This window comes from Apium graveolens, chromosome 3, assembly GCF_009905375.1.
Source record: "Apium graveolens cultivar Ventura chromosome 3, ASM990537v1, whole genome shotgun sequence".
In the NCBI taxonomy this organism is placed as follows: Eukaryota; Viridiplantae; Streptophyta; class Magnoliopsida; order Apiales; family Apiaceae; genus Apium; species Apium graveolens.
Window position 1 is genome coordinate 38179329 of NC_133649.1, and position 22471 is coordinate 38201799.

Consider the following 22471-nt stretch of genomic DNA (forward strand, 5'->3'; position numbering starts at 1 on the left):
CAAGATCTTTATCTGTTTACTTTCAGATTTTGCTCTGATACCACTTGTTAGATATTGATTTCAACACAGGGGGTGAATGTAATTCTTGAATTTTTAGCTTTTTTAAAGTTTGGATATTAGGTGAACAAAGCAGTTTCTAATTTGTAAAGATAATGTGTTCAGTAGAAATAAAATCACAAGCACAATATTTCAAAACTCACTTAATTTGTATTAATTAAGTTTGTCTTGTTACAAATTTTGTGTTCTTAAAAATATAAGAACCCGACTTCTTCCTTGAGAGAATATAAGAAAATATGAATCTGTTTGTTTCTTCTAAACTAAGGACCAGTGCATGTTTTATACACTAGCAACACAGGTTTACAAAAATTGCACTAAAATGTACTAAACTCTTTTCTAAAGAAACCTTTTTCTATTTCCATTTCTAGCTTAGCAAATCTGTGCTGAATCTTGTGGGTTTGTGACCATCCTTTGTCTAGTTAATCTTGGACCTTGATCTTGTATTCTTCCTAGCTACTTTGTAGACTTTTCAATCTAGTTGATAGATCGTTTGCTGACTGATAATTTTATATCTTGAATTGTTTGCATTCAGTATTTTAGAGACATATCGAGATCTCTAGTTTGTTCTGTAGAGAAGTAACATCTCGAGAAGTATAATGAATTATCGAGATCTCTGAGTTCACTATAGGTATAATTGACTTGTCGAGGTCTCTTGATCTTTGCATGGAAAATGACTTGTCGAGGTCTTTAAGATCTCTATATACATTTTCACTTATCGATATCTCTAAGATCTATAATGAGAACTTGACTTGTAGATATCTTCAATTCTTCACATCTTCATTTGATTTGTCGATATTTTTGGGTTCTCTACATGCAGAAATGACTTGTCGATATCTCCAATCTTCACATTTTCATTTGACTTGTCGATATCCTTAAGACTTCTCTATAAGCCATGTTGGACTTCTCGATAAGTCATTCTGGACTTCTCGAATGACTTCTCGATATTGCTTGATCCGTGACTTGTCGATATCTTGACTTACAACATTTTTCATAAAATAGTTTATTCAACTCCAAGCTTTTTCATTTTTCTCTGAGGCATGATCATGGCTTGATCTTCTTTCAGAGTTTATTCCTTAACTTGAATCTGTTTACAGAAAAGTACTCCAGTCTAATCTTCTAACCTTTTTACAGACTCAAGTAATACAATACAAAATTAATTATCAAACAACTAAATATCAAGGTTGTCAATGTGACTTATTCTTGTTATTATACAGGCATGTCTTGCACAACAAACTCCAATCTAGATTTCTCAGCACACTGATACTTCTCGCTTTGAGGAACTCGATTCCGATCTTCTTTTTCACCTCTACAGGGCTTGTTATTGTTATTCAATTTATCTGTCAGCGTAGTCATCTATCTGTCAAAACCTTAAGAGTCGAGGTAAAAGCCGACATAACCTCTACATGATCCTTTTTTGTAACCGGTTCTCCCATATTAAATTAATTAGCAAAAATACAGGAAAAAGCCTACTACGATGCCAACTGACGCCGCACGGAAGCATAGGAAAAGCAAGTACTAATTCTCCCAAGGACTGAGAAATCCTTAAACACCTCGGATCCGAAAGGGCAATCTTTGAATTCACAAGGAGGTTTCTTGAATCCACGAGAAGAATAGAAAATTCTCTAGGGTTTTAATTTTAATAAAAGATTTTTCTTTCGTATGTTACATCATAATATTGCTCATACATACAGAGATATAAAATTCTAAAAAATGATAAAAAAAATCCTAATTAAAAATAAATAATAATTAAATCAGCGTGATCATGCAAGATTTTGACATGATCATGTACAATCGCTACATCCTCCACCAACTGCAACTAACTATTGAAAATTTACGGTGATTATGACATCCTAAAACATGATCAGGATGTCATCATGCACGTGATCATGCAATTGCTCTTCTCACGTCTCATTATTGACTCGATTTTTACCGAAAATCCTCCTACATCGTCAGGTTGATATACATGAACTATCAAATGACAAATCTGTTTTTTTTAATCCACTACTCATGTTATCATTAGAACGAAATGTGGTTCAACCGTCTTGCGCTTAACCATTTTAAATTATGCTTGAAAACTTTGAATGTGAGAGTCATATCGTTGATTTCGAGCCATTTATCGACTACATGTGAAGTCCGGTTACTAAGAGGCGAGAGGCAGCATTTAGCTCTTTAAACTCACGTCCTTAATTTAACATTTAAGAGCGCGCGTCAATTCTCGTGGTGTAATATCTGTATTGATTTTTAAGCATACTTGCCATAACTACATGTTCAACATCTATTTTATGCCTGTAAGAAGTCTTTAAAATTATTTAAGAACAGAGCTAGCAACACCAATGTTCAATTATTGAATGTGCTAGGGATAAAAATTAGAAGTTTACATTTCTTTTACTTGTCTCGTACAGTTACATCCTTCATGTATATAGAAGGTTGTTCAATCTTAAAAAGACACTAACAAGTACACTAGTTGAGTTCGAAAATGTATCATAAGAACAAGATTTATGTGTAGCAGATGTGAAGTTTTCATAATGCGGACTAGGATTTGATGTTAAACTTCGCATTGGAAAGGTCTTAAGATTTTCTGCAGGAGAGTAGAATCATTTGCTTATTCAGCAGTGCCAGATTGTTTATCAGAAAATCTGAACTGATAAAATGCAAGTCTAATCGTTCATAAGGGCTCCTAGGCCTTCACAGCCAATTATTGCTATTGTCTTTCACCAAGTCCTCTTAATCAATTCAACAAATTCACTTCAATTCATGTTACTTCTGACATGTGGAAAAATATATTAATAGTGTTTAGGATTGTAACATTATGACATTGAAGTTGCAATGTATGCCATCGGGCGTTGCTATCCGTTGCTTCCATTATTAAGAGTTCAAAGCTTCATGCAAATTTGCTAAAGAACCAAAAAAGAATCCAGAGTGGATGATCAGCGATTGCTATCGATCGAAAGAGGATAATCGCGGTCATTGAGTTTCAATTTTTTAACTGCTTCCTTCTTCTTTTTTATCACCCGTTTCTGTTTAAGCTGCCTCCTGTTCGTAGCTTTATATCTAATTTAAGAATAAAACCTAATTGGAATTTTTGGTCAAGTTGATAACCGGAGAGTGAAGATATTTTAGTCCTCTTAAAAGGATGATAATTTGAACTGGGTCGTAGGTTCTTTAAATTTCTTTCGGATACTAAGAAAAAGAGGAAATATAACTGATTCAAAGTTTCCACAAATCAGAGATTATATTGTTGGATCTAATTATTCTTTGACTACATTGTTGCTTGTTGGGATTTGTCTGTCAGAGACGACTTTTTGTTTAGTTCTATGAAACCTTGAAATTAGATGCCGTTAAAATCATGGTTATGTATATTTTTATTCATTGCTAGGTGAAGACTATCTAAATTAAATCTAAATCCATAAAATTCCAAATAAAATGTGCGCTCATCAATGATGTATTTTCGTGATTAAAATTGTGCTGTTAAGATGCATAGTTCTTGTAGCCTGTAGGTAATTGAGTTCAAAGTTATACAAAGCTCTGGTGTTTTGCTCAAGAAATGTATGTATAGAGGTCTGCATTATGTAATTGAGCAATAGAGGCAAACTTCCCCACAAGCTAAATTATGTACTGTGATTTGTAAATTTGATTATGTTTTTATTGTTTCTTTTTTTCACCAAGTATGAAATTTTCTTCTCTAAATGACAGAACCCTGGCCGTAATCAGCCTCACACGACTGCTTTGTATCATTCGCAGACTATAATATTGAATGGTAAATACATAGTTATCGATATTATCAGCATCGACTTCAACATGTGTCTTTAGTTTACATAATTACATTGCATGTGTCTATTGCATGATGTTTTTTGGTTTGTTTCTCCAGTAGCAGCACAGTAGAAGCAGGTCAGACAAGGTCTTATATGGTATACATACTTTTTATTTAAAAGTTGAATATGCGCAATGCATTTAGTAACTTTAACATCTACAAAAACATATAAAGAGGCAGCGGAATTTTACATTTGTTGTTTCTCAAGTGTGCCTATATTACTAAACATAGATATGAAGTTTAGGTGCTTGATTTAACTCCAAAGGCAATAAAATATTTGTAAACTTATAAATTAATGTACCTAATTATCAACTCTGAACCAGCTGAGATTAGGACTGGGGACTCGAGTATTTTATGAACACGGACCAATTAATCAGTATGGTTGCATGCTTTCTCTAGCATATACAGATGAATTGCAATGTTCAACACTGCAGTATTGCAGAATGCGCCGACCATGATATGGCAGTATACTCAGGGTTCGAAATATTAGTATCGATCTTACTGTCTTATATGAAATGTCTGTCATTTGTCTATACCTTCTCATAATACTTAAAATTATCAAATCTAGATATTATACACGATATGTAGCATCTTCTCTTTGATATTTGTACGTTGTTTTTAACGGATATGCCATATTTCCACATATATCACCTTCCACGTTAAAAGACGAACCGGAGTTCACAATATTAGAATATTAATATAAGATTGTGAAGAGTATTTCTCTAAAATTCTCAAAATGTTAGAGAAAAGTCATTTACGTAACCGGCATTGGCGGATGCACCTTGTGCATGGTGTGTCAAATGACTCACCATTATTTCTAGGAAAAAGTTTTTTTGTTTTTTTTTTTTTTGCAGCTTGTGTTTATGAGACGTTTGTTTTCATATCTTACCCTCTCTTTCCATCTTTTTTGTCTAACCTTTGCAAATAAATTTCGATTTAATTCTCCAATTTGTAGACTTGTAGTACCCACCATGTCTCCTATATAATGTAGTAATAAATGAAAAGATAATAAATGAAAAGAGATGTACGTAGTTCATAAGTTTTTAATAAAAAAATTCAAAGAGATGTCATGATCTTCTACTTTTAATTACATATAAGTAATTTTTAAGCATATAAATATCAAAAATGTTGAAAAAATCTAGTGAAAATTATAAAAAAAATTGAATTTGCATCACCAACTTATGACATACTCACTTAATAACTAAAGTACGTGGTAGAGGTAGTGAACTATACCGTAGTACTTCCAATACTTCCAGATAAGACTCAGGATCCGCAACTAATTGTAAATAGTGTCATAAAATATTTTGAAACAATATAAAATGATCAAATACATTCGTTAGTATTAGTAATTACATAATGACACGTCATTTTTAAAATCATGTATCCGCCACAAGTTCAAATGTCTTATAAACTTGTCAAGTGCTGAATCTCTGTATTTCATGTGAATCAGAACATTTGCATCGTTATAAATTTATTTGAGAAATCCCACAAATTTGCCATGCAGTCGACAAAGTCTGTGAAGAAATTACAACCCCTCAAATACGAATTGTATAAATCTCATCAGAGAAATATTTTAATTCAGTTAAGGAATGAGCTAAACCGATGGCTGTTCTAGGATTTAAATCCTCAGAGCTCGGTAATAAATTCTTACATATACAAGAAAAACTGAGAGAAAGATCAAAGACAGCTCCTCCGCTGCTATTTTCATCTAAAGTATCATGAAAGTAATGAACAAAAGAAGAAGTAACTGGTACCTACATGAAAGATATTTGTACATAAATTTTACCAAAAATAGATATTTATGCATCCAGTTGACAAATATAGATATTTGATAATGTACATGCTATGGAGACACGATGACTGCCCATACACCAGGCACATTCAGTTTTTGACAGATTCTGAATGTCAGCATCCTTGTGGTTCCCATACACACTTAACCTTAGTGTTATGTCGAAGGCCGTCTTTTTTCTTTAAGATTCTAAAAATCCAAAAGACCTACGCGATAGAGAGTGTTCTTGGTAATCAAGCGAAGATTAATCATCACTAAGTTCTAAATGTTGTTGAGTGGAGATTGTTTAAACAAGGCTCACGTCCACTAATCCGAAGAAAATTACGTTTGCACGATGTCTAGTCACCCACCGGCCTCACCACAGCATTGGCAACTAAGTAGTTGCACACTTGCACAAACTGTTAAGAGTTCTTGAGCTAAAGAGAATAATGCAGTGAAATACACCAGCTGAAGCCTGGGACCATACAAGGTGTGAAATAGTGGGGACCGTTTATAGTATAGAAAGTTTGAAGTTGTAATAGAAATTATTGAACATGCTATACAAAAAGCCAACTACATCTTCCTTAAGTCTCGAGAGAGACAGTGAGAGGATGAAAGAGAGACTATATAGGGCCCCTGGTAAATGTCCACAACTGCTAAGATCTAGTACAAAATCCAAATCTTTAGGCTCTTAGCCAATAGGAGAGTAGTGTTTGTGATTGAGTTCAGAAGTTAAGCCAATGAGATACTAGAATTGAGCACATCCAAATTTCGAAATAGCTCTTGTTTGAATTTATCTGTTGGAAACCACCAAAAGTTGCATGGGCTCGAAACCTCGAGTCTCAGACACTTACCTAGTGTATGGTAAAAGCGCTCCATGTGGGTCTCAATCTCATTCTACATATACAATAATTGTACTAGTGGTATCTCTCGCATAAATCACAAGTTCCCTCTGTTTTTAAATGAGCGTGCTTCTTTAGCCTTATATATTATGACAGCTTCTGAATTTGTTACTAATTTCTCATCAATGAATGCTGAGCGGAAAACCGCAAACGCGGTTGGAGGCAAGACTGCGAGAGCTTGTGACAGCTGTTTGCGCAGAAGGGCACGATGGTACTGTGCTGCAGATGATGCATTCCTTTGCCAGGTATGTGATTCGCTAGTACATTCTGCGAACCAGTTGGCAAGTCGACATGAAAGGGTTCGACTCAAAACGGCTTCGTTTAAGCATTCTGAATCGACGTCCAATGATGATTTAGTACCGGCTTGGCAGGGGTTCACTCGTAAGGCAAGAACCCCAAGACAAACAAAGCCCGGACAGAATCACCATTTTAAAGACAAGGAGAGGATAATAAACACTTCTTCTCTTGTCCCGAAGCTGGGGAGTGAAGAAGCATCAGAGGAGGATGAGACAGAGGCACAGCTTCTGTATCGCGTTCCAATTTTTGATCCATTTGCTGCAGAACTTTGTAATGTGTCCAATGAAGTAGAGAACTCACTTGTTGTTGATTGTAAAGATGAAGCCATCATTAATCTTAATGAACCAAATGTGTTTTTATCGTCTAACGGTGGAAATGAAGGAGCTTGTGACTTGGATAATCTTCCGCTTTTTCTCCCATCTGAAATGGAGCTTGAGGAGTTTGCTGCTGATGTTGAAACCTTACTGGGAAAAGGGTTCGATGAGGAGTCATGCGGAATTGAGGCATTAGGGCTTATTGAATGCAAAGAAGAGAATGTTATAGAAAATAATTTTGAAGGAAGTGGAGTAAAACTTGAAGATGAAGAGCAGGCAATCATAGCTTCTCATTTTGATCCCCGACTGGATGGGTCAGCGGAGACGATAGATTGGGACTTTGACTATGATTCACCGATGACTGGTGAAGATCTTCAAGAGGAGGTTAAGGTTGAGGTTGTGGCACAGACGGAAATGACAAACAGCGACATTAAAGACGGGGAAAAGAAAATGTTTTTAAGGCTCAACTATGATGAAGTCATTACTTCTTGGGACAACAAAGGTTGTCCATGGACATCTGGAATCCGGCCAGAGTTTAATCCTGATGATTGCTGGACTGACTTCATGGTACATTTTCTTCCTTCTTATCTAACATAATTTCCAATGATTAGAAGAGACATGTAATAATTTGATTGACATTTAGATATAATAATATTCATCCATACTGTACTTATTGATGGCTTGCACTTTGCATATTTATGTGACACTGAAAAGCCTCCTTGTCCAATATATCAGGGACTGAATGAACCAGGTACTCATCAGACATACGGAGGTGAAGGAGGGCGTAATGATGGTGGAAGAGAAGCAAGAGTATCAAGGTACAGAGAGAAGAGAAGGACACGATTGTTCTCGAAGAAGATCAGATATGAAGTCAGGAAGCTGAATGCGGAGAAAAGACCAAGAATGAAAGGTCGTTTTGTGAAGAGGACATCATTTGCAGGAGGACCTGCAGCTTTACCGTACCAGATAAACAAATAATAATATCGAACAACTCTATTGATCACTAATCTGTGATCAGTTCTTAACTGCCAATTAATCAACCTCCTAGTTTGCTTTTTTTTTTTTTACCTTTTTGCAAATTTGGATGACTTCAATTAGGATATCATATGAGATCAATAATATGTTTTATCTCGTTAAAACATAGATAACCTCCAATTCATTCTTCTTCTTTTTTTGTAATTATTTGTACGTAAAGCTATAAACGTAGCATTATCCATTACCTTTCCTTGTACTCGAATAATTTCTGCCAATCCGCTTGCAGGCAGCTATACTTGTAACTAAGAAGTACCAAGTTAAATACTTTTACATCCTACGTGACTGAGGTCTAACTTCAGTGTTCTTGAGTTTAGATGAAGTCTTACACGGTACAAAGGTACAAGACTAAATTTGGTCCTGAACACCACAAGTCATAACCAACACCAAAATTTAACGCCTAGCCATATGCATGAGATGACAGCTCTAATCGTCGCAGCCCTCGGTATTAAACATAGTGCAGTGAGTATTTTCTGAGTCACCTATGGAACTCACGACTTAGGTGCAATAGAGGATCATCCATTGTAAGTTCTGCCCAAAAGTCTGTCGGAAATTTCTTCAGGTGTCTCAGTATTAGAGTACTGGTACATATATAAAAACTTGAACCCTTTCCTAATCAGGAAGAGTTAGTTTTTATGTATGCTTGTGGGGTTGTGATACTTAACTTTAATGTCTAGCTATAACCGTACAAGTTAAACAATAAGTTTAGCTTTTACGCAATGTTGTGTAAAACTAAATGCAAGAACCTAATGGATTATGCCTAAATGGATTATGCCAAATGGATTATGCTTAGGCTTATTTGTTTGTTTGTAATATTTGATCATTGTTCTTGTGCTTAGTTTAGGATGTGACTACAATACAACAGCTTAAAATGGAACTGCACGTTACTATTTTCAAGTAAATGTAGTTATGTTCGATAGAAAATCAAAATTTTGGGATAACATTCGTGATGGAGACTATAATAATTCTTAACTTAAGTCTCTGTTTTTGTCTAGTTAATCCTTGCTTTTATATCAGACAGTTTCCCTTTACATACATCCTGATCCTTATCCTTTGTTTTATGCTTTCTAGACTATGATTTCCCTCGATATCTTACTTGGAAATTGTCATAACACTTGCTACAACAGGCGTAAAACTCATAACAATAGAAGACTCGAAGACGACAAAGGGAAAAAAGATGCCTCGGAAGAAGTTAATATATGAAGGGGCAAAGATTTCTGTATAAATAAGCTAAGTGGAATTTAAAGTAGATAAGGAGTTTTAGCATCTAATGCAGAAGTGAGTGTTACTGTAAATGCCGTGTGCAAAAGGGTGGGTGGTGTGTGTGGCTAAGGAGCTCTATTCAGACCAATACTGAGGGCTGGGGAGCGGATAGAGCTGTCATCTCATGCACTTGGTTATGCTTAGTATTTTCTTTGCTATGCCTATGTAAATGAAGATTCTGAAAGTTAAGTCTAGCCAGATGCATGATGTGAGAGCAACTCCGTCCGCGTACTTTTCCCACTTATTGTACTGAAGGGAGCTCAAGTCACTCGTGCACGGATTTTCTGTTTCAAGCCTTGTGCTCTACTCCCTCTAGCAATTGTTTTGCCATAATATAGCTTTCTAACTTATTTTCTCGTGTTTCTATTTACTAATATTTTCTAAGTTCTGATAATTTTTTCAGCACAGCAAGTCGTGGAGAAGACAGTAATCATGCAATATGTCATCAACTTTTAAACAAGCTAACCGACTGCAACCTGAGGTGACGACAATCTGAGGTGCACATTGCCTGTGCTCGAGTACACCTGAGAAATCACTTGTAAACATATGTCCCGCCTACAAGATGTGGTTAGTCTGCAAACAGCAAGCTTAAAGACAGCAACCCTAGGTACTAATGGCCTGTACTTGCTAACACACTTCACTTCCGGTATTACTTTAAGGATTACAATCTCTAACAAATTATTCAACCTCTTTTAGAAGTTTCAGGATATATTAGATGTCTTCTGACATGTTTCTTTCTGGGTGGGGGGAACTGATCACATAACTATTTGCATCATAATCTATCTATTGTGGTAACTGGTAACAGATTACAGAAGTGTTTGTTAACACTTGCCAAACACTTTCATATTAATACCTTTTGAAAGGTTCCATTCTAGTGTAATAATAATTCTATTAATTCTACAGCTACCACCTAAATTACAAATCAATATTTGTTGGGTATTTGCTACATATCATCCTTATGCCTGCTAATTACGATCATTTTTCACCAGATCAAAACTCTACAGCAGTACAATGGGATCCCCAAGGCTACACACGTCGAGTTTGGCTCAACAGCACAGCCTGCCGTGTTTCATTACACGCCAAGTTCTAGTTCAATTCTATTTTAAAAGGCCCAGAGGATTTCTTCTAACATGTTGGGCGCATGAGATGCATTAGCAAAAATGTTATCAGAAAGCTTATTTATTACCTTGCATCATCGCATCCATTGTTTAACTCACATTCACAATTCATATAGAAAAAACAACTCGAAACCATAATCTGGAATTAAAAAGATACAAAGCTACAGGAAATATAGTTTTTTTCTGAGATATAAGCAAAGGAACCAAACTAGGCAATCAACTCATGCAATATCTGGACTTTCCCTTTATACATGTACGCTGTTGCCATCATGCAATAAGACCTGCAAGAAAGTATAAGCAGGATCACCATATTGATAAAATGACATTGTGCACCTAATTTATGACAAGTGTTGACATGGAATATATATAAAAAAATACAATAGTTAGGTATATGTAGTATCCAGTTTTAGTAAGAGGAACAAAAGACTACAATAATTACAAATTTTCCCTACCCTAACAAATATCGCATGATTAAGAATTTAGATCCAAACAAAGCTTCAGAACAATGTCTTCTAGCTTAGCTGAGGAATCGGTTTACATAAATATATAAAAAAAAATTGCATTAAAGACAGCATTAACTGCAGTTAAGTTGATTAAAAATGACTCAACACATTCAGAGAATGGTTTAAAATTTATTAAATATAAAACCCACAATAATTTCGTTAACAGTAAACAAAGCTTGATGACAGTTTAGGCCAAAATATAAGGTTCAAATATGTTGCTTCCAGGTTGTTTCAATTCTTTTTAATTCAACATTTTATGTACAGTACATTAGTAGTATACAGTTTCTACGTATGAACATAACAATGAAACACAAGTTCCTTGATTGCAATATTTTCGAATTGACGTAACACGTTAAATATCAAATTGGTCACTAAAGTGAAGACCAAACATCACTTTTCTCACCAATCTCAGTGGGATATAATTTAAATCACTGTTGAACCTCGATGAAGTAATAATCGATAAAGTATTAATCTCGCTAAAATAATATTTTTCTTCGGTCCCAACGTAATGAACACAGTGTATTTTTACTCCCGATAAGTAATAAACTCGCTAAACTAATATTTTTTCTTGGTCTCGACCATATTACGTTAAAGAGGTTTAACTATATATTGGTTTAAATATTACTTCGAGGCAAGCCCAAAATAAAGAAAACGAGTGTAAATATATTTTAAAAATATGAAAAAATTAAGGAAAATCAAATTCTAAATAAAGTTCTATTCCTAGGTCGTATAGTGCAAAAAAAACAAGAGTATTAGTATTTTTAATATTTTTTTAAAAAAATAGTATATATTTTTTTAAATCTGAATATTTATTATCTTACATACTAGAATCAAAAAGTTTTCATTTGGTTATGGTACCATTCAAAAGAAATGTGTGGAGGCTCAATAAAAGACTAGTTTTACTCCCAGAAATATATGAGATACATGTTTGATACTTATAATGACTTTAGTGATTTAAATGATACCCCGTTAAATTTACTGAACAAAATGCACGGTCTCCGTTTTAGTGACCAATGTGATATTTAACCCTTTAAGTAACTTCTACTTCCAAGGAACTTGTGGTCACTCCAAACTAAACGAACCCAAGTACCTAGCATACCAGTGGTAACTACAATATACTTAGCCCAATTAACTACAATATACTTAGCCCAATCACTTACAACATAATGCAGGTTACCAATATTAACCTACATAACTTGAGAAAGAGGGAGGGAGAGAGATAGAGAGAGGGAGAGGGAGAGGGGGAGAGAGAGAGAGAGAGAGAGATTTTAAACTTTTTAAAATCAGTTACAGACTAGCAGATATTACAAATGGGGGAGGGAGGGAGAGAGAGATTTTAAACTTTTTAAAATCAGTTACAAACTAGCAGATATTACAAATGGGGGAAAACAATTGAGTTTTGGTTGAATAAACTGTTATTTAACAAACTTTTATTAATAGAAAGCAATTTGATGTATAAGGGAAAATTTTCTAGAACTATGAGAACATCTACTTTCTCGTTGTCAAACCTAATTTACTCCAAATATGAACAGGGTCACGGACAGGAGCTACACTCCATAAAAATGAAAATTTCTGTTTAACTTAGAAATGTTTCATATAGTGTTTTCTCCACATTCCAAAAATATAATGCCAGGTACTGTCTAATTCAATTCTAAGCAAAAATGGTTAATCTGTCTTCAAAACCAACCTAACCAACCAAAAAGAAAAAAAAAACATATTCCATATTTTCTTCATCCAGCATCCTAAATCAACATTTCACACATACACAACGTTCCAATCATCAAGATTTCACACTACTACACAAAGTTGTAATCTTTCTTTCCAATAACTAATAAATGGCTTCTATAAACACAATTGGAATGATCAATTCAACATCATAAAACAAAGTCTCATTATAAAACTACAACAAACCAAATCCATAGAATAGAAACCCTAATTCCACGAAAAACAAAAATAAGCTCCACAAATTCCAATTTTTTCATTCAAAGAACTAACAAATAGCTTTTACAAACACAATTTAACTAATCAATTCAACAAAACCTCAAACTCAAACACAACAAAAAACCCCTAAATCACAAAAAACAAAAATTACCTCCACGAAATCACTCCGCCGCAACCTTAGGACCTGCCCAACATCCAAAAAAAACAAACATTCAATCAAAAAACAAACACACACACATACACATATATAAAACAAAAGGGGGTTTGATTTACAGACCATGTTGATCAGGATGACGACCATCTTTACCCCAACCAATCCCACGAGTAGAATCCATGTACTGTTGAACAAGATGCTTACATTTCTGAAGATGATTAACCCCTTCAACTCGATAACACCAACGAAGCTTCTCACGAATGATCTTGGATGTTTCTATATCTATCCATTTCTCTCTCACTATGTGTTCTCGCATCTCCAACATTGCAACTGGGTCTTTGTATGGGTTCTCTGGGTCGAAATCTGGTGGAGATTCATCGAACTCTACGCTCTTCTTTCGACCCATTTCTTGATCTCTCTCTTTACAATCTCTCTCTCTCTTTCTCCCTCTCTGTGCGATGTTGAGATTGGGGGAAAGACTTTCTATTGTCTAATTAGAACATGTAATAATCAAGAATTGCAAACTGACCCCATTGTTCTGTAACTTTACATAAATGGTACAAAACTTTACAATGCAGCATTTTTTTATTCTCTCGAATAATAAATTCATATAAATTTTATATTTTAATGATTTTGTGTTATGCTTATGGGGTAGACTATTATAAACTAATTTTTATATGTAAGCTATAGGCATACATTATAAATTTTTTTTAATATTCAAAATAGTGAATGACCATATGAATGAATTACACGTGTTAAAACTTTACAATATAGGATTTTTTTTATTCTCTCCAAAAATAAATTAATGTAAATTTTATATTTTAATGATTTTGTGCTGTGTTTTGGGGTAGAATTTCATAGAATAATTTTTCTATGTAACTTATATGTATACATTATAAAAAAAAAATTAATATTCAATGACCCCTTGAATTATATTACATGTGATTAAACCTTAATATGTATATAACATGGTTTTTTAAAAAATAATATCGATTTGCACAAATTTTAAGATATTACGTTTAAGAGTGACACTCGATTTTGAATTTTAAAACAAAACGTAAGTTTATGATACTTGGTCACCAACGCATATAAAAAATATGTTTAGTTGAATTTGAATTATATGCCTATTTGGGTGGCCCATTGGTGAATTTTCAAATTTTAAATAAACAAAATGAATGATATTAAGAGCCATTTTTTAGATATATGATATTTTGGATCATTTATGTCCAAATTGTGAGATAAAATGACTTTTTTTTCAAAATATCTTCTCATTCTTTAATTCTTTGTTAATTACAGAACAGTCGATCAGTGTAACTAGCTCAAGTTGTATAGCTTGGAGAAGAACAAACTGATTAAATTCTTTTCTGTATGACTGTATTCAAAATGTAAGACCTTGATAACTATATAAATATAGAAATTCCAATTTCAAGATATGCAGTTCTTGAGCCCTGTAGAAAAAAGTTGGATTCTACTTTCTACAAGTTTAAAAAATTATATCACATGCATGATGCATCTCAAGTCAGTGTTCATTCTTTTTCCAGCGGGGGGTCTTTCAACCTACATCAGCTCGTACTACTAGTTAGATATAATAAGAAATGCTCGATTGCTTCTTTCAATTCTGTTTAACTCTACGGTTTTAGTTATGATCTATGATTTATTTTACAAATCGCATACTTTTCACCTGTCTACATGTCGACCCCAACTGATCATTTTTTTATCCTTCATGTGTATTTGCAATCTTCAGATTCGAGTAACAAGTATCTTTGACCTTCCTATTGTGGTTGGTTCGTCAACGACACCATTGTATCATGTAGGAGATAAATCATAACAATAAATATCTTCCTTCTGCAATCAAATCAGAAATAATGTGATAAAACTGCTTGGATGCATGTTTAATACGCCCAATATTTCGTTGTGCTTTGGTCGACCTTGACATCTGGCCTTCTGTTAATTACTCCCTCCGTCCCTTTCAATTGTTTACATTTTTTAGAGAGTGTCTGACACACATTTTAAGGTGCATATAAAGTATAGTTCTGTAATTTTTTTTTACAATTTTGTTTTTCTGAATAAAAATTAAAACATTCAACTTTTATTCAGAAAAAGAAAATTGTAAAAATAAGTTACATAACTATACTTTTTATGCACCTTAAAATGTGTGCCGGACACTTCCTCAGAAATGTAAACAATTGGAAGGGACTGAGGGAGTATATATTTGCATAATTCTAGAGTTAAACTTATATGATGCATTTAAGTATTTATTCTATTAAATATATGATCCTATTGAGGCCTTACTCTAACACCTTAACGTTTTAGATGAGCTCGTTACGCATACTTAACATGGTATCAGAGTTTAGGCTGACGAGAGAATTAAGGTTCGATTCCCAAACCATCCCAACCCATAAACTGGTGACTCAACATATTCTTTGACTAAGCACAAACACAGTACCTTACAAGTTCCACACAACTCCCAGAATTTCCCCCCGCAACATGAACCAATAGAAAAGTTGTGTGAGTGATTGAGAGACGTGTTTCTACCCAAGAAGAGCACTTGAAAAACTGCAACGTATACACAAAATTATCATCAGCCTAATATCCTTTCACTGTACCTGCAGCAGTACCAAGTTCTCCAGTTGTACTATGGGATGAACCTTTTCATGCATTGTCTCTGAGCAACCTTTTTATACTGGTAGTTTGCATGCACTACTGATACGTTTCTACAATCCGGCCCTGATGCTGCATTGGGTGGTGGAAAGCAGGGGTCATAAATTGAGATCTGAATGACCCTCAAATTTCTTAAAGAAGAGGGAGCACATAGCACTTGCCAACTTGCACATGTAAAAAGGATTCAGGTGGTCGAACTGCATAGCAAAGAGTTTGCTTTCATGTATTAAGCTTGAACCTTTGGTGTAATTGTAAGGATATGCTAATTTAGTAAATTTTTTTTTAGAGTTTACAAGTCGGATTCCTTGTGTCATTTTACATGTTCTTTCTTAATCAGCTGCATTTTCATTTTTAACCAATAAAAACTCGTATTTATTCCAATCCAATTCTTTACTCCAGAAACACAAGCATTTTCATAGATTAGAGTATGGATTCAAGAGTCCTGGTTCTGTGATTCTTCTAAAGTGTCCCTTGTTGAACTTGGAAGAACCGTAAGATATTCCAAAAATGGGCGAATCAATTGCGAAGGAGATGGGAATACAGGAGCTAAATTAATGAGAGAAATCTGAGATTTTTTCCATTCGTACATTCTTTATTTTTGCATATACACAGAACTTTTTTTTTTTTTGACACAGAACTTCACATCTTTCTAACTTGTAACTTGAGTGATTAAGCCAAGACAATTATCATTTTACAGTTTAATTCTGAAATTTTTCTTATATGCCGAAAGCCTAGGCACCTTGAAGTTTTCTTACTAAAGAGTTTCTGGAATTAAGTTTGGTTCTTCAAGGAGCAGCAATGAGGGACAAATGTATCACAGAATTGGCCAAGGGGGGATTGTGACAAATATATCCCCTTGATATAATCTGATAATCTGATATACCTAGCTTAAACTATAGTTTTTTTTCGTGAAATAACATAAACTTTTTATTTTTACGCGTTAGTTTTTGCGTAAATCACTAAATCTCACTTGGATGGTTCTACGAGGGGATATAAACCTCAACGATGTTGTATTTGGACCCTACTCTACGAGCCGAATGTCCAAAGATGTCTGATTTGCGTTGGGAAATTGGAATTTATCATGAAGGAGCCTTGCTTACAAGGAAAAGAGAAATATGAACTACACTCACCGATTACGACCAAGTTATTTAGCTTAAAAACGCGACCAAATTAAGAAAATATCCAATGACTCTTGCAATAGAAAAATATCATATCCGATTTGTGCAAATTTGGGCATTCGTACACTCAAACCAAAAACTTTACTTTACATAGACCGCATGGTTTCGCTAGCATACATTTAGTGTGGATCGGATGCTATCGTTGTATGCTTATATAGTTATATCATATAACTTATATGTATAGTAGAGTTGTGTATTAGGCGGTGGTAAAACGCCCCGACTCGGACCTAGACGGTGATTTTGGTGTTTTTTCAAAAAATCGGGTCAAAATCGGAATTAGGCGGGCTAGGCGGTCAAAAATCGGTCATAGGCGGTCTAGACGGAAAATAATTAAAAAAAATATTTTTTTTACCTTTTAATAATTTAATTCATTAATTTCATAATTTTACACAATATAATGTCAATTTCTAATATAAAGTATTGGTAATAAGTAACAAGTAATCAAATATATTTACTTTCTCACTTAAAATATAAAATTAACATATTATAATTAATTTAAAAGTGTGAATTAAAATATAGTTAATATTGTAAACTCAATAATTAGTACATAACGCATGTCAAATGTGTAGATATTGTTTAATATCATTCTAATTTCTTTTTTCAAACAAATACTTGACATATTGATCATTATATAATTATAAAAATTAAAAATAATATTTATATTCTTCCGATTAATGTTCCGATTAATCGGTCCGATTAATCTCCGACTTGCCGATTAATCTCTCGAATGTACCCTCACCGCCCTGACACGTCTGTCGATTTCTGGAACACTGGTTATATGTATAGTAGAGTTGTGTATGTTAATTAACATATACAGTTGAATGCAACTTTAATATTCTGTACACGCTCTCCAGACCAGATCTAGCACACTTGTGAAGATTTAAAATCAAGTGGGCTGACATCCACAAAGTCCATAACAAATCCTGACAATTCAATAATTAATTATGTATTTGCACATACTTATCTCTACACACATAGTGACACGAATTACGGATGCTCGTATTTCTGCATCTCGTACTACTCTTTGCGCAAGTTGCTTTCGATATTCAATGGGCACCCTTTGAGACTAGCCAACGGCCTCAAGGTTTATACTTTATATATTCTTGTCTATATATACAAAGTTTACAACACCTCGCCTATCCTTAGTAAGGGTCCCCTGTCCTTGTTCCTCAAGGACACATCTCCATAAATTGGTCAGAGTTTGAGTTTTTAAGTTAAAGGTAACTTTCTCGATTCTCAGATTCTAGACACAAACAAAGACTTCACCCGGGGAAATGAACGTAAAACTGAAAGCGAAAACCGAGCCACTTCCGGTTCTGTACAAGTTATAGTTTTCTATCTGATTGAAAAATAAAAAAAAAAGCTTCAAACTTTAGGTTGTGATGCAATTTCTATCGTAAAAATCTTAAACCACACCTTATTCAATTGTAACAGACACCTTATTCTGTGCAAAGATGCCTAACCCTTTTGTGTTGCAAAATCTTTGTCAACCACAAATAGTTTCATACTAATCCACAACCCAAACGTAATCCACTACACCTTGACTCAGCATCACAGGGCGGCAAATGCCCCCACCATCAAACTCTTATCATTTCTTTTCAAGTGCCAAAAGTGCTATTCAACAGCTGCCGTTCAACAAAATTACAAAAACTATTCGGCATTTCAACTTAATACTCCACTCCCTTCACCTATCGAACAAAATACCTTCCCTTTTCAACCCCACACCCTGCGCTTTTTCGCAAGAGTCCATATATAAGCCACTTGACATTTTAACAAACCAAAATATCAAACTTTTTTCGACGTTTCCCTACATTGCTCCCGATCTTATAACAAAAAGATTCTAATATCTATCCACACACACACACTAAAGTTGATTATAAAATACAATGAACATGCTAGCAACCCCAACAAATGGAGCTTTGTCCACCCAAAAGGTATGGACTTGGCTGTTGTAAGGAATGATGTTGGTCGTATGCAGAATAAACAAGTAGTGTATCCATATGACGAAAATTGGTTACAAGGCCTAATTTGAGAACTATCACAAATTTCTGACTACCGTGCTGCTATAATCTATACAGTTCTTCCGAGGAAGTGTCAGCACGAGGAGAAAGGGAAAAGCTTTCAAGGAAAATTGTGAAAAAGCATATCCTCCTTGCCCTGAATTACAATTACAAAGGACAAGACTGATAACAGACTCCAGTAACAAAAACTCTCCAAAGGCTCCAAACCTCTGCCTCGACCATAATCTAACCTATAGAGAGCTTTTGCTGTTATTTAATTTAGACTCGACCTTCTTTCGAAACCCAAGGTTTACATTTGAAATTTACACTTTTGGTTTGATATACCACAAAATTCAGCAAAATGATTTAACACTTGATACTTTATATGTACACAAAAACTAACACAGTACCTCTCTTCCGCAAATAGCCCCTCGGTGTTTCCACCCTGCCTTTAGGGATATTTGCATAGGTATATGTTTCTATGCTACAGCAGAAATGCCACAGTTGTTTCCGCGACAGTTAAAACCTTCAATCCTAACTGCAGCTGGCTTTTGCCCAAATTTGACTCGAGAACATCCCGCATTATTGCGCTGAGATGATGGTGATGCTTCAGAAGCCGTAGAAAATGATATGGGCTTATCAATCCCAAAGTGAGCATCTTGGACAACCGGGTTTGATGCTCTACTTGGTGGAGATCCCATAAAAAATGGAGGCGAGAAAGCCGCTTGATTATTGGACTTCTCAACGCCATAACTTCCCTATAAAAACCACCATAAAAAACAAATTAATCACAACCGTATTATAATAACTGCATATAGACAAAAGTGACCTGTTAATAAACATATTAACCATTTGTGTAATAAAGAAACTTGAAGCTGGACGTCATTATAATCATATACGTCATATAAATATTAAGTAGAGTGGATTCCACCTCAACAACTCAGGTGATTGTAGTTCAAAATATTTGAACTTGTTCAGAAACTAGCTAACCAAATGGACTCAATCAACAACAAACTTCTGAAACCAAATACTATCTCTTCCAAATTAAAAATAAAAATATATACTCAAGGTTACAAGTATTATCAGAGTACTAAGAACCCTATTTGAACATTAAACTTTGCAGAGTTACACGTATGAATTTAATTATTCCTCAAAGTCTAGAAATTATCTACCGGTATGAAACTCACAACTAGCTGCAAACCAATAAAGAACTTATTTTCGGGCCAAAGAGAATGAATTCTCAAAATCACCTAACAAAAAATCTCAAAAGAGACTAATCAAAGATTCAAATTTTCCCAAAATTCAAGATTCAATTTTTTCCCAAAAAACAAGATTAATTTTTTCCATATATAAAAACAATCACAGAATTACCTCTTCTCCCCTCAGTATAATCTTAAAAATCAGAACTTTACAGTTGACAAACACAGACAGACACACATAATAAACACAAAGATTAAAAGAGACACATACCTTGTTGAGAAACAAGTCCAGAAGCTCAGACCCAGCTCTAGAATCACAACTTCCCACTTGATAACTACAACCCACAAATCAAAATCAAATCTTTAGTTTTCCAAACCAACCAAAACCAAAAAAACAAAATCAATAATTTAAAATTTAAAAAAAAATACAAACCAACCTCGACAAATTAAAGAGGCTAACACGCCTAGGCTGAGGACAAACAACACCATTAGAACCATTTCTCGCCATCATCAAATAATCCCCAGAAGCACCAAAGCTTTTGTTGTTGTTGTTATCAATATATACACATCTGTTCATCATCTTTATTTATATACCTATTACCCCCCTTTAAAACACAAATAAATTAACATAAATATCACAAACATAAATATAGATACATACCATATATGTAGAGCTTATAAATACTTACTTGCTTTAATTAAATGGAGCTTCTGTGGGTATGATATAGAGATAAAGACTGTGTGTGTGTATTTGAGGGTGGCACAAGCAAGGGGAATGCTAGAATCACAGGCGAGTGTTATATATCTATAGGTAAGATTTTATTTTATTTTATTATTATTATTATATTATGGGTTGAAATTATTTTAATATATATTTGTATTGTCCTTGTGAGATCGCATCACATCTACTTGCTTTTTTGGTCTGCTATATATTAGATTTTCCTTTTGAACGTGCATGTGTCAGTCACCGCAACGATTTTAAGCAATATTATTATGCTCAGAGAATTAATAATTCTCCCATCTTTCGCGTAGCTTAAAAATAAGGAAAAGAAAGTATCTAAATATACATTTGAAGAATGCGGAGATTAATTTTTTACAATAATTCTAGAATTCATTAAAAAAAATTCTCAAAATATGGGATGTCGGAGACCCCACATGTTAATATGAGTCAATTAATTAAAACATCTCATATATTTTCTAGCAGCTATTTTAGAAATTATTTTGATACATTTAGCATTATTCAATTTTTTTAAGTATATAAGTCCCAAATAATAAGTAATATAGAGGAATGACAACAATTGAGTTAGCATGAAGTTTTTTAAAATTCAATCCAAAATTAAATATTATTGGATTATTCAAAATTTAAATTCAAATCTAGCAAGAAAAACTAAATTTAAATTTATCAATTTTTGGGTTGAATCGACGACGTTGGATATTCAAAAAAAATGTAATCAAGTTATCACTAATATATTTCTTAAAAAAAAAAGGTTATCACTAATATATGCAAATAATACTAGTTACATGTATATAATAATTAAAACTAAAAAATACTAAAATAATTAAAGTTAAACAACAAAAGTGATAGATATCGTGAAGGGTAAAATAAGTTAGAAAGGGGGTTGAATAACTTATTAACTTTTTAAAATTTTGAGCGTAGTTTTTTGAAAATTTATTTTATCCTCGTTTACTTAGGTGACTTGAAATAATTAATTCAAATGCAAGAAGTAAAGATATGAAAAGAGTAATGTACGAGTACGACACGTTCAATTTTATCCTGTTTCAAGGTTGCTAACTCAACAATCGGAGTCTACCCACCCCGACTTCAGTCCCCGAACTCCCTGAACTCGAGATTTTTTCTTCTACGAAAAAACTCCTTTATAGTAGCTAGGGCTGAGCATATATTACCCAAACCGACCGAAATCGCCCAATCCAAACCGACCAAACCGAATTTTACGGTTTACTAACAGTTTGGTTCGGTTACGGATTGACATTTTAAAAACCGAATTTTTTCGGTTTGGTTTCGGTTTTTACCTCCAAACCGACCGATATAACTGAACTGAACCGAACCGAACCGAATATTTAAATATATTAGTAAAGTGCAATTAATAATAAAATTATTATGTACAACATATGTGTAAACTAAAACATATAAAAGAACAAATCATAATATATTTTATTCTAAGATATAAATATTCATGTATGTGTTATGTTTTCTCTATTTTTATTTTTACTCAATAAAAGCATAAGAATTGGTCGCATCTTTTTTATACGTC

The 22471-nt window shown here is 33.9% G+C and overlaps 3 protein-coding genes across 3 annotated transcripts; 1 reads left to right on the forward strand and 2 right to left on the reverse strand.

Annotated features, from left to right (window-relative positions):
* Window positions 1–6498: 6498 nt before the first annotated feature.
* Window positions 6499–8464, forward strand: LOC141712148 (zinc finger protein CONSTANS-LIKE 16-like). Its single transcript, XM_074514968.1, has 2 exons — window positions 6499–7716; window positions 7885–8464. The coding sequence occupies exons 1-2, from the start codon at window positions 6514–6516 to the stop codon at window positions 8125–8127; spliced, it is 1446 nt and encodes a 481-aa protein (XP_074371069.1). The 5' UTR covers window positions 6499–6513; the 3' UTR covers window positions 8128–8464.
* Window positions 8465–10607: 2143 nt separating this feature from the next.
* Window positions 10608–13659, reverse strand: LOC141712149 (NADH dehydrogenase [ubiquinone] 1 beta subcomplex subunit 10-B-like). The gene is made up of 3 exons (XM_074514969.1): window positions 13284–13659; window positions 13158–13190; window positions 10608–10843 (listed from the first exon to the last, which is right to left on the reverse strand). Exons 1-2 carry the CDS (start codon window positions 13564–13566, stop codon window positions 13168–13170), a joined length of 306 nt encoding a protein of 101 aa, XP_074371070.1. The 5' UTR covers window positions 13567–13659; the 3' UTR covers window positions 10608–10843; window positions 13158–13167.
* A 5313-nt stretch (window positions 13660–18972) lies between these two features.
* On the reverse strand, window positions 18973–21039 carry LOC141712150 (uncharacterized). Its single transcript, XM_074514970.1, has 4 exons — window positions 20888–21039; window positions 20636–20803; window positions 20470–20533; window positions 18973–19757 (listed from the first exon to the last, which is right to left on the reverse strand). The coding sequence occupies exons 2-4, from the start codon at window positions 20776–20778 to the stop codon at window positions 19479–19481; spliced, it is 486 nt and encodes a 161-aa protein (XP_074371071.1). The 5' UTR covers window positions 20779–20803; window positions 20888–21039; the 3' UTR covers window positions 18973–19478.
* Window positions 21040–22471: the final 1432 nt, after the last annotated feature.

What these genes read in the sequence shown, in the direction of transcription:
- LOC141712149 (XM_074514969.1), bottom strand. Translation starts at nt 13,566, where the DNA reads ATGGGTCGAAAGAAGAGCGTAGAGTTCGATGAATCTCCACCAGATTTC. An exon ending in TCGTCATCCTGATCAACATG is followed by an intron (nt 13,191 to 13,283) that starts GTCTGTAAATCA and finishes GATGTTGGGCAG; the next exon opens with GTCCTAAGGTTGCGGCGGAG.
- LOC141712150 (XM_074514970.1), bottom strand. Translation starts at nt 20,778, where the DNA reads ATGATGAACAGATGTGTATATATTGATAACAACAACAACAAAAGCTTT. An exon ending in AGCCTCTTTAATTTGTCGAG is followed by an intron (nt 20,534 to 20,635) that starts GTTGGTTTGTAT and finishes TGTGGGTTGTAG; the next exon opens with TTATCAAGTGGGAAGTTGTG. An exon ending in TGGACTTGTTTCTCAACAAG is followed by an intron (nt 19,758 to 20,469) that starts GTATGTGTCTCT and finishes TGGTTTTTATAG; the next exon opens with GGAAGTTATGGCGTTGAGAA.
- LOC141712148 (XM_074514968.1), top strand. Translation starts at nt 6,514, where the DNA reads ATGTGGGTCTCAATCTCATTCTACATATACAATAATTGTACTAGTGGT. An exon ending in ATTGCTGGACTGACTTCATG is followed by an intron (nt 7,717 to 7,884) that starts GTACATTTTCTT and finishes CCAATATATCAG; the next exon opens with GGACTGAATGAACCAGGTAC.